The sequence below is a fragment of the Loxodonta africana genome, chromosome 14 (genome assembly GCF_030014295.1).
Source record: "Loxodonta africana isolate mLoxAfr1 chromosome 14, mLoxAfr1.hap2, whole genome shotgun sequence".
In the NCBI taxonomy this organism is placed as follows: Eukaryota; Metazoa; Chordata; class Mammalia; order Proboscidea; family Elephantidae; genus Loxodonta; species Loxodonta africana.
Window position 1 is genome coordinate 45,732,118 of NC_087355.1, and position 16,357 is coordinate 45,748,474.

A 16,357-nucleotide genomic window follows, 5' to 3' on the forward strand; every position below is an offset into this window, starting at 1 on the left:
CGTTCAGTTTAATTTTCTTTCAAAAACATTACCGTGAAGTGCATCATGGCTCCCAAACTCAGCAAGCCAGTGCTGATGATAGCAGCAGCAAGAGGCAAAGGAGAAGTATCGATCTGGAAGTGAAACAAAAGGTTATTAAGCAACAGGAAGGTGGAAAGTCAATGAGTACTATTGCTTGCGATTTAGGCACGTTCACACAATGTCCGAATCACCTGACTTCCTATTTCACAGAACGTATAGGGGACAGTGGACGTTAAGCGACGTGTGACTGTATTTAATGGTTTTATAATAATGCTGTCACGTGCCTGTTCTTTTAACCATTTTTTTATTTGATATTTAGATTGATTCTCATGTTTCTTGATTACTAATAGTGCTATGGTGGGCATTATTTTGTATAAATATTGGTCCACCTTTCAAATGATTTCTTTTGTAATAAGAGTTCCCAAAATGAAATTAAAAGCCAGTTATATAAAAAATTTTAATTTCTCTTAGTATGCTAAATTACATTCTGGCTGGCTGTCCTGATGGGATATTTAATGTTAATTTTCATTTGTAGACTGTTTAATTATGTAATTTGAAGCTACACTGGGTAGTAAAATAAATGAGTGCTCAATTTGGATTAAAAAAACACTTAGTTTCAAATTCCAGCTGTGCCTTTTCTGGTTATGTGACCTTGGGTAGGCATGTTATTTAACTACTCTAGGTCTCAGTTTCTTGTCTATAATAAAACCCTTCTCCCAGGAGGTCGTAAGAATTAAATGACATATGTGTCACAAGGATTAAATGACATATAATATACAAGCACCTGGCACATCAGATTTTTTAAATTGGTAATGCCCTGTATCGGTAAGAGTGTGGAGAAATGGACACTATTTTATTGTTGGTAGAAGTGTACATTTCTTGAAGGACAATTTTTTACTCAAAGCTTTAAAGAAACAGGTGATGATTTTTGGTTCAGCCATTCTAAGTCTAGAAATTTAGCATAAGGAACTAAATAAGTCTGGATATGTAGAAAAAATTTGTTGTCATTATATATAGCAAAATAACAATGGAAATAACTTACAAGGATTGATGAATTTGGTATATCCATATAACCGAGTATTATAGAACTATTAAAATTAACAGAGTGGAATTCTTAGAGATGGAAGGTTGATCACAATGTATTAAGTGATAAAAGTAGTTTACAGAATGTTGTAAATACTACGCTCCCTTTTTTGCCAAAAAATTTCTTGTGCGTGGATACTCTCATGTATGTGTTTACATGTGCGTAGAGAACATGTGGAAGAAAGTACACTAAAATACCTTTATATGTGTTGTTGTTAGGTGTTGTTGAGTCAATTCCAGCTCACAGTGGTGCCATGTGACAGAGTGGAACTGCCCAATGGGGTTTTGTAGGCTGTAACCTTTACAGGAGCAGATCACCAGGTCTTTCTCCCACAGAGCCACTGGATGGGTCCAAACCACCAACCTTTTTGTTAGCAGCCAAATACTTAACCGTTGTGCTACCAGGGCTCCCTGTGTGTGTGTGTGTGTGTGTGTGTGTGTGTATATGTATCTGTGTGTGTGTGTATACACACACATATATGTATACATGCATATATATGTCATAATAGACACCTACGAACTCACCATTCAACCCAAGAAATAGAATGTTGCCATTAAATTGCATCTACTTATCTGTTTTCCTATCCCATCCTCCTGCCTCTGCCGTCTTTTGCCAGATAACCAAAAACAAACCAACTTATTGCCATCGAGTCGATTTTGACTCATGGTGACCCCATATGTTACAGAGTAGAACTGCTACATAAGGTTTTGTTGGCCATAATCTTTGTGGAAACAGTTTGCCAGGCCTTTTTTTCACAGTACAGCTGGGTGACTTAAAACTACCATCCATTTGCACTCCCCAGGGACCTTTTACTTTACCAGGCAGCCATCCTAAATTTTGTGTTTATTATTCCCTTGTTTCTTTTCCCCCCTAAAAAAGTTTTCTCCATTTTGTATTAAAAAAAAAAAAATGTTGCTTAGTTTTGTTTTTGACCTTTATAAACATGGGCTATATTCTGATTATGTGACATATACACACTTAATGTTATATTTGTAGGATTTGTCCATATTATTGTGTTTAGCTATAGTACATTCATTTCACTGTACTATAATGTTTCATTATGTGACCAGATCACAATTTATTTATCTATACTTTTATCAAAGAACTTCCGGTGGTTTTCAAGTTTTTTGCTTATAAAAAACAGGGCAGCTGTGTACATTCTTGAGTATATCTCCTCTTGCACATAAATATGAGTTTAGAATTAAAAAAAAAAATAGATACTTTGGGAACAAGACATGGGTGCCCGCTCTCACCACTTCTATTCAATATTGTATTAGAAGTCCTATCCAGGGCAGTAAGACAAGAAAAAGAAATTAAAGGTACCCAGATTGGAAAAAGAAGATGTAAAATTATCTCAATTCGTGGATGATACCCTATATAGGAAATCTCAAAGAATCCACAAGAAGGGTTCTAAAGCTGATAGAGGAATTTAGCAAAGTTGCAGGGTACATGGTCAACAAACAAAAACCACTTGGGTTTCTATACACCGGCAATGAGAAATCCAAAAGGGAAATTAGGGAAACAATTCCATATGCTATAGGATGTAATAAAATAAAATACTTAGAAATAAATCTAACCAGGAAGTGAAGGACTTATACAATGAAAACTATAAAATACTGCTGAAAGAGATTAAAGACTTAAATAAATGGAAAGACGTTGCATGTTCATGAATTGGAAGACTTAATATTGTTAAGATGTCAGTGTTACCCCAAGCGATCTATAGACTCAATGCATTCCTGATAAAAATGCCAGCAGCTTTTTTTTTTTTTTTTGTAATTTTTATTGGGCTTTAAGTGAAAGTTTACAAATCAAGTCAGTCTCTCACCCAAAAACTCATATACACCTTGCTACATATTCCCAATTACTTTCCCCCAATGAGACACCCCACTCTCTTCCTCCACTCTCTCTTTTCGTGTCCTTTTCGTCAGCTTCTAACCCCCTCTACCCTCTCATCTCCCCTCCAGGCAGGAGATCCCAACATAGTCTCAAGTGTGCACCTGATCCAGGAAGCTCTCTCCTCACCAGCATCCCTCCCCAACCCATTGTTCAGTCCAATCCATGTCTGAAGAGTTGGCTTCGGGAATGGTTCCTACCCTGGCCCAACAGAAGGTCTGGGGGCCATGACCACTGGGGTCCTTCCAGCCTCAGTCACACCATTAAGTCTGGTCTTCTTATGAGAATTTGAGGTCTGCATCCCACTACTCTCCTGCTCCCTCAGGGGTTCTCTCTTGTGTTCCCTGTCAGGGCAGTTATGGGTTGTAGCCAGGCACCATCTAGTTCCGGTCTCAGGATGATGTAGACTCTGGTTCATGTGGCCCTTTCTGTCTCTTGGGCTCGTAATCGCCTTGGGTCTTTGGTGTTCTTCATTCTCCTTTGCTCCAGGTGGGTTGAGACCAATTGATGCATCTTAGATGGCTGCTTGCTAGCGTTTAAGACCCCAGAAGCCACTCTCAAAAGTAGGACGCAGAATGTTTTCTTAATAGATTTTATTATGCCGATTGACTTAGATGCCCCCTGAAATCATGGTCCCCAAACCCCTGCCCCTGCTATACTGGCCTTCGAAGCATTCAGTTTATTCAGGAAACTTCTTTGCTTATGGTTTAGTCCAGTTGTGCTGACCTCCCCTGTATTGTGTGTTGTATTTCCCTTCACCTAAAGTAGTTCTTATCTACCAACTAATTAGCAAATACCCCTCTCCCACCCTCCCACCCTCCCTCCTCTTGTAACCACAAAAGAATGTTGTCTTCTAGTTTAAACTGTTTCTCAAGTTCTTATAATAGTGGTCTTATACAATATTTGTCCTTTTGCAGCTGATGAATTTCACTGAGCATAATGCCTTCCAGGTTCCTCCATGTTATGAAATGTTTCACAGATTCCTCACTGTTCTTTATCAGTGCATAGTATGCCGTTGTGCGAATATACCATAATTTATTTATCCATTCATCTGTTGTTGGGTACCTTGGTTGCTTCCATCTTTTTGCTGTTGTAAACAGTGCCAGCAGCTTTTTTTTTTTTTTTTTTATAGAAATAGAAAAACCAATCCTCAACTTTATGTGGAATGACAGGAGGCCTCAAATAGCTAAACAATGTTGAAAGAGAAGAACAAAGTAGGAGGACTCACACTTTCTGACTTTAAAACATACTGTATAGCTACAGTAATCAAAACAGCCTGGTACTGGTATAACAGTAGACATAGAGACCAATGGAATACAATTGAGAGTCCATAAATAAACCTACATACCTGTGGTCTACTAATTTTTGACAAAGGTGCTGAGTCCATTGGATGGGGAAATAAGAGTCTCTTTAATAAACGGTGCTAGGAAAATAGAATTTTCACATGCAGAAAAATGAAATGGGAGCCATGCTTTACACCATACTAAAATTCAAACTGGATTAAGGACCTAAATGTGCAAAATAAAACCATAAATTCTTAGAAGAACAAGCAGGGCAACGTTGTCAGGCCTAGCTTTCAACAGTGGATTTCTAATATAATAACAAAAGCACAAATAGCAAAAGACAAAATAAATAAATGGGACCTCATAGAATTTAAAAACTTTTGTTCATTAAAAGACTTTACCAAAGAAGTGAAAAGCAAGCTACCGACTTGGAGAGTATCTTCAGAAACCATATACCTGACAAGAATTTAATAACCAAAATGTATATAAGACTTTGACAACAACAAAAAGACTAATAACCCAATCATGAAATGGGCAAAGGACTTGAATAGACATTTCACCAAAGAGGACATTCAAGTGGCCACCAAACACTTGAAAAGATGCTCAGCGTCATTAGCCATGAGAGAGATGCAAATCAAAATCAGAATGAGATACCATTTCATTCCCACTAGGATAGCTAAGATTAAAAAAATAACAAATGTTAGCAAGGATGTGGGAAAATTGGAACCCTTATCCATTGATGGTGGGAGTACAAAATGGTATAGCCATTGTGAAAAACTGTGGTGGTTCCTCAAAAAACTAAAAATAGAAATACCATATGACCCAGCAATTTCCCTCCTAGGTGTACACCCAAAAGACTTGAAAGCAGAGACTTGTACACCAGTGTTCATTGCAACACTATTCACAATAGCCAAAAGGTGGAAACAACCTAAATGCCCATCAACAGACGAATGGATAAGCCAAATGTAGTACATACATACAGTGCAATACTACTCAGCCAGTGGGAGAAATGAAGTATTGATACATGCTGCAGTATGGATGGAGCGTGAAGACATTATGCTGAGTGAAATAAGCCTATCACAAAAGGACAATATTGTATGACCTCACTTATGTAAAAAGATAAGAAAAGGCAAATATATAGAAACAAAAGTTTATTAGTGGTTACAGGGTGGGAGGAAAGGGAAGATGGGGGTTAACGGTGATGGGAAAATAGTATTAATTAAGGGTAACATTATACAGCCATTATTGTAATTGCTGTCAATAAGTTATATACCTGTAAAAAGTTGAATTTGCGAAAGTTGTGTGACATATTTGCGATGACCAAAAAAAAAAAAAGCAGTTTCTGAGGCTGCTTATGTACAACCAAACACCTCATTGAATTGGGTTCCTTTGTTTAGAGGCTTAGGATCATGGTTTCATGAGACATCCCAGTTAACTGGCCAAATAATGTGTTTAGTGCTTCTGTTCTATCTCCTAGTTCGTTGTATAGTGTTTGCAGTCTTAAAAGCTTGCAAGTGGCCATCCAAGGCACAACAATTGGTCTCTGTTCGCCTGGAGCAGCAGAGGAAGATGAACAGTCAGGAGTAGCAGGAGGGTATGCAATGTGTGGTTAATTGCATCCGTGGACAAATGCCTCCTTTGCCATGAGACCAGAACTGAATGGTGCCTGGCTACCATTACTGAACAAGATTCCACAGAAGAACCCTGATCAGAAGGAGAAAAATGCAGAACAGAATTTTAAAATCTCACGGACTATAGACTTTTTGGAGCCATGGAGGATGGATAGACCACTGAAACTATTGCCCTGAGATAATCTTTAAACCGTAAACCTCTGAAATCATCTTAAAACTGAACAGTATTTTAGCTTAAGTAGTAAAAAGATCTGCCTTGTGCATTATAGTCTTAAGAACTGTTTATATGGGATCAAATTGACAACAGCAACTGGAAAGATTAGATAGGAACTTTTGGGGGCACAGTGAGTTTATGTTAGTGGAGGGAGAACAGCTCAGAAAAGAAGGGTGAGGATGGTTGCCCAACTCCAAGAATGTAATCGATGTCACTGAATTGTACAAACTGTTGAACTGCTGGTGCATGTTCTACTGTGTATGTTAACAACAAAATAAATAAAATTTAGAAAAAAATGTAGATACTGAATTTATTTGTTGTACACTCATGTTTATAATTGTGTAGGAAGAAAGTCTGGAAGAAAATGTAATAATGTTTATTTTCTTTTTGCTTACCTGTATATTCTAATGATTCTACAAGCACAACCCCTGTGTTGGGTCATACAGGTTGTGCACTGCAGAGCTCTAGGGGGTGCTGTACACATGGACCGAGGTGGGAGTGGTGCCTTTTAGAATTGTGCAATGCAAAGAGTGGCTTCCCTGTTTATTAGAAAAATTATTAAAATAAGTTAATAAAAATAACTGAAATCCAAAAAATTAAGAGCACAGCCCGTTGTTGGCATTTTGCTTCCTGCTCTTATCCTGATGAAAACTTGGTCATGTTTTATGTGATGCGGGCAGGAAAGGGTGGCATTTATAGTGACCTGTGACTGTTTATCCTGGTTAGAAATAGTGTTTTCTAACAAGAATGTATCAGTTGCTGTTGAGTGGATTTCCAACTCATGGCGACCCCATGTGTTGCTCCATGGGGGTTCCATGGCTGTGACCTTTTGGAGGTAGGTCACCATGCCTTTTTATGAGGTGCCTCTCTCTGGGTAGCTTTGGACCACCAGCCTTTCAGTTAGCAACAGTGTGCTGAACCATTTGCACTTTCCAGGGACCGTTTAAGAACAGAGATTCATTAAACTTTTTCACAAAATAAGATAATTTTTTAAACAAAGAACTTGAGATCCCTTTCATGGCACAATGCATTTCTGTCCCCCCCGCCCCCTTTTTTCCCTGGTTGAAACATTCCTTTGTATTCCACAAAATCTAGTAACAAGACCAGGAAAACTGATTTCTCTAATCTAAATCTTAACCAGAACATTATAAATTATGAGAAAAGAGGCTCGGTATTTCTTGTACTAATTCTGTGATACTCTTTTACTGGCCCAATAGAACCCTCCATAGGTATATTTATTTTCTGTCTGCCTTTTAAAATTTATATACATAGAAGCCCATATCAGGGAAACTGGAATAACCTGATACTTGTAATCTTTCTTTAGTTTCTCGTAAAGGCTTGATCATTTTATGATCCTAGCAATCCCTTTTTTCTTTTTTCAGGTTGCTCTAGAAGACTATTTAAAGAAAATTCAACGAGTGGATTTCGATATATTTCACCCAGCTTTACAGCAGAAGAATACATTACTTCCTTTATCTTTGTATATTCGATCATGGAGAAAAAGATATTAAAATAATTTCATGGCACTGGCATTAATTTAATTTATGGTTAGTTTTACAAGTGTAGTAGTTAGTGTTCTTGTTTACATACAGCAGGAACCGACTCTGATTAGAGAGAGAAGGAATTTATTGGGTGGGCGCTGGGAGACTCAGAATTGAGAAGTATGGAAACCCTCGTGGCGCAGTGGTTAAGTGCTATGGCTGCTGACCAAAGGGTCGGCAGTTCAAATCCTCCAGGCTCTCCTTGGAAACTCAATGGAGCAGTTCTACTCTGTCCTATAGGGTCGCTATGAGTCGGAATCGACGGCACTGGGTCTGGGTTTGGGTGCTTTGGGACTAGGGTGCCAAGATACTGCCAAGGTTCTGCCACAGGCCATTGGCACCACCAGTCCAGAAACTGTCTGCTGTACCATCCCTGTGAAGTCAGAGCAGCAGGAGGAGCATCGTTTTAGCTGTGCTTCCCATGCTGCAGCTGCCAGAGGACCTGGAGAGGTAATGTTCTCCCTTCATCACCCTTGGGGGTGAGGCAGAGAGTACTCAGCACATGCTGAGCACCCAAACATCAGGTGTCAACTACAGATGAACAAACGCATTTAGTTAGGGGTAAGAAGGGTGGAGTTACCGTTTGAGGAATATCTATCATTGTGTTAAGGGCTTTATATATCCCTTTTATCCCTTAAACAACTTGTTTAAGGCAACCCAGCTGGCTGCTAAGAGCTGGAGCCTTAATTTGGCTTTAGGCTTAGCTGGTTTGAAAGCATTTACTCTTTGTTAAACCCACAGCTTCACTGTCTGTCACTCACTATTATTATGATCATGAAGCAAATATAAAAAAGTAATAAAATTGTATTCACATTCATTAAGGAGTTGCTGTATTTTTAAAAACTAGTATACACTGAGCTCAGTGGTAAGCACTGTGCTGTGTGCTTTCATGAGTGCTCTCATTTGATCTTCTTAAAACCCTATGAAATACTTTTTCTGATGATTAAAATTTTTTATTATAAAATATATGCGCATTGCAAAAACAAAATTGTCTACATTGTAGGCAATTAGTGAATCTGGAATCTGAATGAATTTCTGACTCTCAAGGTTTACACCACAGTTTCCTGCTTTTTCAGTGATCTTATCTCCTACCCCACGAACACCTCTGGTGTACTTGTCCTCTGTAGATGATTTCTCTAAGTCTTCGGTCTCAGCTATGAATTAATGCCTGCTTAAATTTTGAGTTGGTGATGGCTTAAAATATTACATCTTTGTAGATAAAATTTCATCTGAGAACTGCTTGAGGGCAAGAATGTACTGTGTTCCTCATCTTGGCATCCCCCAGCACCTAGAATGACTTCTGATTTAGAGCAAGTAGAGTAATAAATGTACAATTGACTGAGTGCAATGAGGCTGTGTATGTACACCCTCTTAGTGGATACTGATGCTGAAAAAATATCTTCTTGTTTAATTGTGTGGCTTTAGAAATCAATTTAGCTTATCTTGAAATGCAAGTACAAGGAAATAGGACACATTTCCTCTTGGGATTCTGAACCATCCAGGGTTGAAGAGTTTATTAGAGAGAGGTATTTGTCCGTGAGAATTGTTTGCCAGTCTTCCAGGTAAAAATTAGGAGCAGTCAGCTCCGAAGTGTCTTGGTTCATGTGTAAGGGTCTTAAAAAGAAGGGTTTAAACACAGAATTGGATTATTGGATTCTTTATGGGCTCAGAAGCCAGTTCACTATTAAGTAAATAATTTTGGACTACTTTTGAGGCCATTTTAAATTTGATGCTTAGAGATTTGAGTGAACTAAAGTTACTAACCTAGAGATTAAGATGGGGTCTTTTCAGAGACATTTCCTTCAGTATTAATTTCCTCTACTGGCATAAAAGATACTTCCTTAGAGGGTGCCAACATTCTTTTTCAGTTTCTAAGTCCATTCTTTTGTTAGAGTATTTTTAAGGAGTCGAATATATTTTCAAACCATTTAAGATGTATTTTTATATTGAATTAGGTAAGAGCAATAGATAACAAGTATAAGTTACAGATTAAGGTTACGTATATCATATATGATACATACAAATATCATTAGAAAATAAGTTTGAGGTAGTTCCCAATCAATTAACAATATTCTTTCTCTCCTTTTAGTATTTAATAAAATTAAGTTACTCTCGAGAAATATAATAGCAGCTAACATTTTATTGAGCATTAACTTGGATGGGTGGTGCATTTCTATACATTGATCTTCACGGTGAGGTAGTCTTCGTTTTCCAAATGATAAAACTGCCTCAGATGTTAAGTTCGAGATCACACAGCCATTAGCACCAGAGCTTGATGCCAAATCCACATTAGTCCAACGCCAAAGCCCATGTTTTTACCATTCTTGAGACTGTAAGATAAACTGCCAAGTTAAAAAGCTCAAGGGCATGACTTTTTTTCAGGAATAAGTATTACTACATGTATTTCAGGTACAAATTAGGTAAAAAACTAATTATTACACAAATTCCAATTACAAATAGGTGAGAGAGAGCAGTAAATGGGCAGTTGAAGCGGATATTAAGTGCTGGTTACTGGGTATATATAGGAGGGGTACTTAAGAGCCTTGGTGGTCAAAGAAGATTTCCCAGAGGAGACTTCCTGTGGGCCATGTCAGAAAGGCTGGGTAGGAGCCAGGGCTTGGGCAGGGGATGGAGATATTGTTGGGAAGAGGTCCTGGCTGACAAAGCAGCATACGCAAAGGCTGGGAGACAGGATGGTTGGCCTACGTCAAGACTTAATTTTTGGCTTTAATTCAGTAAAAAGAACAGAATGTAATATCCAGAGTTCTTAGGACGTTTGTGAACAAAAGGTGGCCACATCCCTGGTCTAGTGAAATGTTTTAATTAAGATCGAAGACTTCAAGTTTATTTTTGGTCCATCTCGGCAAATCCTTAGGTGCCCTTGCATTTGCTTTAGCTCGTATAAATAGGACTTCTCTGAAGACACTGGCCTAGTCACCTTGTCCAAAACGATCCACAAAGTTGTAAACATTTTGCAGATGGTTACTGAAAGCAAAACAAAACATTATCCTATTGTTTGTACCTGTAAGGAAGACTGAGCAATAACACCCAGAATTGGGAAGTGTATGGGACATGGGTCGGAAGGAGGGAGAGGAGTAGGGAGAGTGACTGTGAGAATATATGAAAACAATTTGGACACTACCTGCTTTTTTCCAAAATGAATATTTCCTGGGGAACTGCGAAGTTATTTATTAAAAATTAAACCCATTGCCATCAAGTGGATTCCGACTCATAGCAACCTCGTAGGACAGAATAGAACTGCCCCATAGGGTTTCCAAGAAACGGCTGGTGGATTCAAACTGCCAACCTTTTGGTTAGCAGCCAAGTTCTTAACCACTGCACCACTAGGGCGCCTGTTAAAAATTAGCACCCTTGAGGAAACACAATACACGATACAGGGAAAGTCAGCACAACTGGACCAAAGAAAAAGCAAAGAAGTTTACTGGACACATACAAACATTTTGAGGGACAGAGTAGCTGGGGCTGGGGTCGGGGGACCATAGTTTCAGGGGACATCTAGGTCAATTGGCATAACATAGTTTACAAAGAAAAAGTGCTACATCCCACCTTAGTGAGTGGTACCTGGGGTCTTAAAAGTTTGTGAGCCATCATCTGAGACACATCGACTGGTCGTATCCCATTCGATCAAAGGAGAATGAAGCAATCCAAAGACAAGGAAAATACTAGCCCAGAGGACTAAAGGACCAAATGAAGTAGAGATTCCAGCAATCTGAGAAAAGGACTAGATTGTGCTTGGCTACCACCAATGACTGCCCTGACAGGGAACACAACAGAAAGTCCCAGACAGACCTGGAGAAAAATGTACAACAGAACTCAAATTCATGTAAAAGACCAGACTCGATGGTCTGACAGACTGGAGGAACCCCTGAAACTATGGTCCCCGGATGCACTGTTAACCCAGAACTTAAATTATTTCCGAAGCCCACTCTTCAGACAAAGATTAGACAGGAGCGTAAAACAAAAAAAATAATACAAATGGGGGAATGTGCTTCTTAGTCCAATCAGATATACGAGACCACGTGGGCAGTTCCTGTCTAAAAGCAGCATGAGAAGGCAGGAAGGGACAAGAACTTGCCCAATGGACACAGGGAACCCAGGGTGGAAAAGGGGAGTGTGCTGTCACATTGTGGGGATTGCAACTAATGTCACAAAATGATATGTGTATAAATTTTTGAGAAATTGAGCTGTAAACTTTCACCTAAAGCACACACACACACAAAATCAGTTGCCTTCAAATGATGAAAGATCATGGTAGACAGGGAATGTGATTAAATTTATGGAACAACGAAAGACATAAATGGATGAACATGACTTTTTCTCATCAACTCTATACACTAGTTAAAAGAGGTTTTTCACTGACAAAAAATTGGTATTTGGCTGATTAAATGATTAAATATGTGACTTATTCTGTAGTGTTAGCTGCATAGAGAAATATCCAGAGCAGTAGAGTGTAGTGCTGTGATGTACTCCTTTTCCAAGTGTGGGGTATGGAGCTTGACTGCCTGGGTTCAAATCCTAGCTCCACCATTTTAACAGCTGTGTAACCTCAGCAAGTTATTGGAACTCTCGTGTGTCTCAGTTGTTCCACTTGTAAAATGGGCAAAATCATAATATCAACTTCAAGGGTTGTTGTGAGGAATAAATAACGTAATACATGTAAAGTGCTTCTAAAAGTGACCCACGTGTAGTAAACAGTACATGTTGTTAATATTATTCAGAAATCACAAACTGACAGCTTGTACGGAATTAGGTCTGCAGGCATCATTGATTTAGGAGAACGGGATTAATAACAAGTGATCTTCAACTTGAGACTGCTTCTTGAAACATAGCCATGCTTTGTCTCAAATGCCCCCTGTATGACTGAATTGCTGGGCTGAGGGCTTTCAAGACCATGGTCTCAGGGAACATCTAGCTCAATTGGCATTACATAGTTTATAAAGAAAATGTTCTACATTCTACTTTGGGAAGTAGTATCTGGGATCTTAAAAGCCTGTGAGTGGCCATCTAGGATACTCCATTGGTCTCACCCCTTCCTGGAGCAAGGAAGAATGAAGAAAACTAAAGATACAAGGGAAAGATTAGTCCAAAGGACTAATGGACCGCACCTACCATGGCCTCCACCAGACTGAGTCCAGTATAACTAGATGGTGCCCGGCTACCACCACTGACTGCTCTGACAGGGATCACAATAGAGGGTCCTGGACGAAGCTGAAGAAAAATGTAGAACAAAATTCTTGCTCAAAGAGCAAGTCCAGACTTGCTGGCCTGACAGAGACTGGAGAAACCCTGAGAGTATGGCCCTGGACACACTTTCAGCTCAGTAATGAGGTCACTCCTGAGATTCACCCTTCAGCTAAAGATTGAACAGGCCCATGGAACAAAACAAGACTAAAGGGGTGCACCAGCCCTGGGGTAGGGACTAGAAGACAGGAGGGAACAGGAAAGCTGGTAATAGGGAACCCAGAGTTGAGAGGGGAGAGTGTTGACATGTTGTGGGGTTGTTAACCAGTGTCACAGAACAATGTATGTATTAACTGATGAGAAACTACTTTATTCTGTAAACCTTCATCTAAAGTACAATAAAAAAATTTTTTAAAAATGCCCACTGTATTTTAACTATTGTTTAAATGTCTCTCCCTCACTCAGCCAAGTTTCTTGAGTGCAAGACAAAGTTTTATTCGCCTTTTGATCCCCAGAACCTGCAATAGATCCTGATCGTTTCAGCTGCTGTGGAGTTGGCTCATGACTCAAGGCAACCCCATGCACAACAGAATGAGACACTGCCCAGTCCTGCACCATCACCATGATTGCTTGGGGATCTGACTTTTGTGATCCATAGGGTTTTCACTGGGTGATTTTTGGAAATAAATCATCAGGCCCTTCTTCCTTGTCAGTCTTAGTCTGGAAGCTCCTCTGAAACCTGTTCAGTATCAGCAATACACAAGCTTTCATTGACCAATGGGTAGTGGCTGCACACGAGTACATTGGCAGGGAACTGAACCCGGGTCTGCTGCATGGAAGGCAAGAATTCTACCACTGAACCACCACTGCTCCCCACGTAGATCCTGAGCCTGCTCCATAAATATTTTTGGTCTGAACGACCATGCTGTAGTACAATGTGGGAACTGTAAATTGGTGTTGGGCTGATAATTGAAAGCTGAATTGGAAGTATGTGTTAAAAACTTGGCAGCTGGGCAAAGCATAGTGGATTCAAGAAATTAGGTGGTTTGGTGGGATTAGAAAGTAGGGTGTGAGGAAGGAAGAGAGGGCTGGAAAGATAAATAGGTCATAGCATACCACATTGAAGTGTTTGGATATTAAAAATGATGTGAGATTTGAAAATAACTACTTGTCTCCAAATGGTCTATAACACATATTTGGTATATATGGTCATGAATATTATTTGCATTATTTTTAGAGTAATGCTATCTTTGGATAAGCAGTGCCTTTTGAATCAGATAAGAAATAGAAGGTCTTTATTGCTATTTGATAAGCCTGTGGGTTGACTTTATTCCACTGCACAAATACTGTTTTCCTTTGAGTCACCCTTTTCTCATTAAACAGCCCTGCCTTGGTGTACTGTGTGTTTTCCCTTTTATTTTTAATCACGATTAATCTTACCAGCTGCTTAGTTATATAATAATACCCTGTGCATTTAAACACAGGCCTACATAATGAATTTCTCAGAGAGCAAGTTCAAAAGCTTTTTCAAACTACAAGATCTCTTTTATAGGCAATACAAAGATTCTTTGGGAACTCAACATTAATAATTTGGGAGGCCATTTCACTATATCCCATATTTATGGTTGCAGTTGTTTTATCTAATTTTTTTTTAATTGACTAGTAAGTTGAGAAATTTACCCCTTTAATTAGCAGGAAGACACCACTTCCAGCCCTTTCTTGTAAGCTATTCCCTGTGGTTTTTAGAAATAGATCTGTTTGAATCTTGGTTTGGGGATGCATATAATACAGTCTTTCCCAGGGGTCATTTTTTGAAGAAATAATTAGTATGTTTGTTTTCTTCTTACACAAGTATCATGTATTCATTGTAGAAACCTTGGGGGAGAAAAATAAATACAAAAGAGTAAAGAAAAAGTATTTTTTAAATCACCCATAATCTCTCCAGGTAAGAGATAGACCCCATTAATATTTTGGTCCATGTCCTTCTAATTTTTTCCCATGGCATACATATAATATACAAAAATGTATATTCCATATATTATTTTATACTCTGCTTTTTAGATTAGTAATAGAATGTGGAAAAGATACTGGAAAAATACTGCTTATAGTTTTTATTCCATAGAAGTTTATTTTAACATAATGGGAGTATGCTATCTTACTTTGCAGTTATAATCCAAAGGTACCTAAGGCCTCCAGCCTTTGGTGGCTAACCTTTCCTTTAATAACCAAAGGAAGTTGTTTAAGCCACCATTCCACGCAATGGTCTATGAGAAGCGGGCACGACGTTTGCCAATGTAAATAAGGATTTCCGGTGTGGAATGGAACATGAGATTCGCATACTTCCCTTCCTTCTCAGTATAGTTTTCATTTGCCTTTATCTTATGGGTGAATTTGCCCATCTTTTCATGTATTTAACAGCAATTTGTTTATAAAAATAATTTTTAATTTTTTTTTTGTTTTAGCCCCTTCAAGATTATAAAAAAAATTTTTTTCTCCCACAATTTCTTTGATTACTTTTATATTTTTATTTCTTATATTTAGGACCACATGGAATTAATTTGGAACAAGTTGTGAGGTTTAGAGCCACACATGGTTGCCCAGTTGTACCAATATCATCAGCTTTGAAAAGCCACCTTGAGCGTAATACTAAATTTTCGTATCTATTTGAGTCTGAAGGGTATTTTAAGTAAATTAGAAGAGGTCACAATTTAAAGAAATGTCCTCATAACTCCCTTTTACTAAAAATAAAAGACTTTTTGAGAAGTGGATAGTCACTTCTCATTTTTCATAAATCATCTGATCATTTTTCATAATTCCTTTTTCTTAAATTACTGTTCTAAAGTGGAGTATTCTAGGGCATTGATCAAATTTTAGTCCCTTCAGCCTTCTCTTTCACTGTCTTTTGCTAAAACTAACAAGAAAAAAAGGCATTTCTCTTTTGGGCTCTCTCAATTTTTTTTTTTTTTTTTTCTCTCTCAAACAGTGAAAAGGCACCGAAGAGAGAGGATATTCTAGAGGCCTGGATAAATCACACTGCAAATTTAACACATGACATAGGTCTAAATCATCTCTGATCATCTGTTTTGTTGTTATCCTCTTGGTTTTGGACAGGTACTCACTTGCAGAGAAGATAACATAAGGATCTTCTGTCTGCTGACCCAGCTAGTTTTCTAATAGGTTAGCTCAGATGTGAACCATAATAAACAAGGGAAGTGGCATGCTGGGCCCAGGGCTCAACTAAGGAGTGCAATGGACTAATAATTTAGTACCTTCCAAATTAATATTCTTTCAATAATTTTTCAAGATTCAATTAATGTGGTTGGAGCTGGTGCTATTAAGAACTATTTTCCCCACTCCAGCTGGTGTCTTCTGTGAAAGTGGACCAATTCATATTTTTTCAGTTATGTAAGGAGTTGCTTTTGTGACCTGAGTTAATGGAAACTATTTCTGATTTATTCCATGATCTTTAGTGTCCTGTATGAACTGGT

The 16,357-nt window shown here is 38.5% G+C and overlaps 1 protein-coding gene across 13 annotated transcripts in view; it reads left to right on the forward strand.

Annotated features, from left to right (window-relative positions):
• NDUFAF6 (NADH:ubiquinone oxidoreductase complex assembly factor 6) overlaps nt 1–16,089 on the forward strand; it is a 49,855-nt gene extending 33,766 nt beyond the window's left edge. For 11 of the 13 annotated variants that reach the window (XM_023545889.2, XM_023545882.2, XM_003408252.4 and 8 more), the window contains one exon: nt 7,509–16,089. In XM_023545889.2, coding sequence (XP_023401657.1) covers nt 7,509–7,637 — 129 coding nt within the window. In that variant the 3' untranslated portion in view covers nt 7,638–16,089. The other 2 variants (XM_064267913.1, XM_064267914.1) reach the window with 2 other exon arrangements.
• The last annotated feature ends 268 nt before the right edge of the window (nt 16,090–16,357 follow it).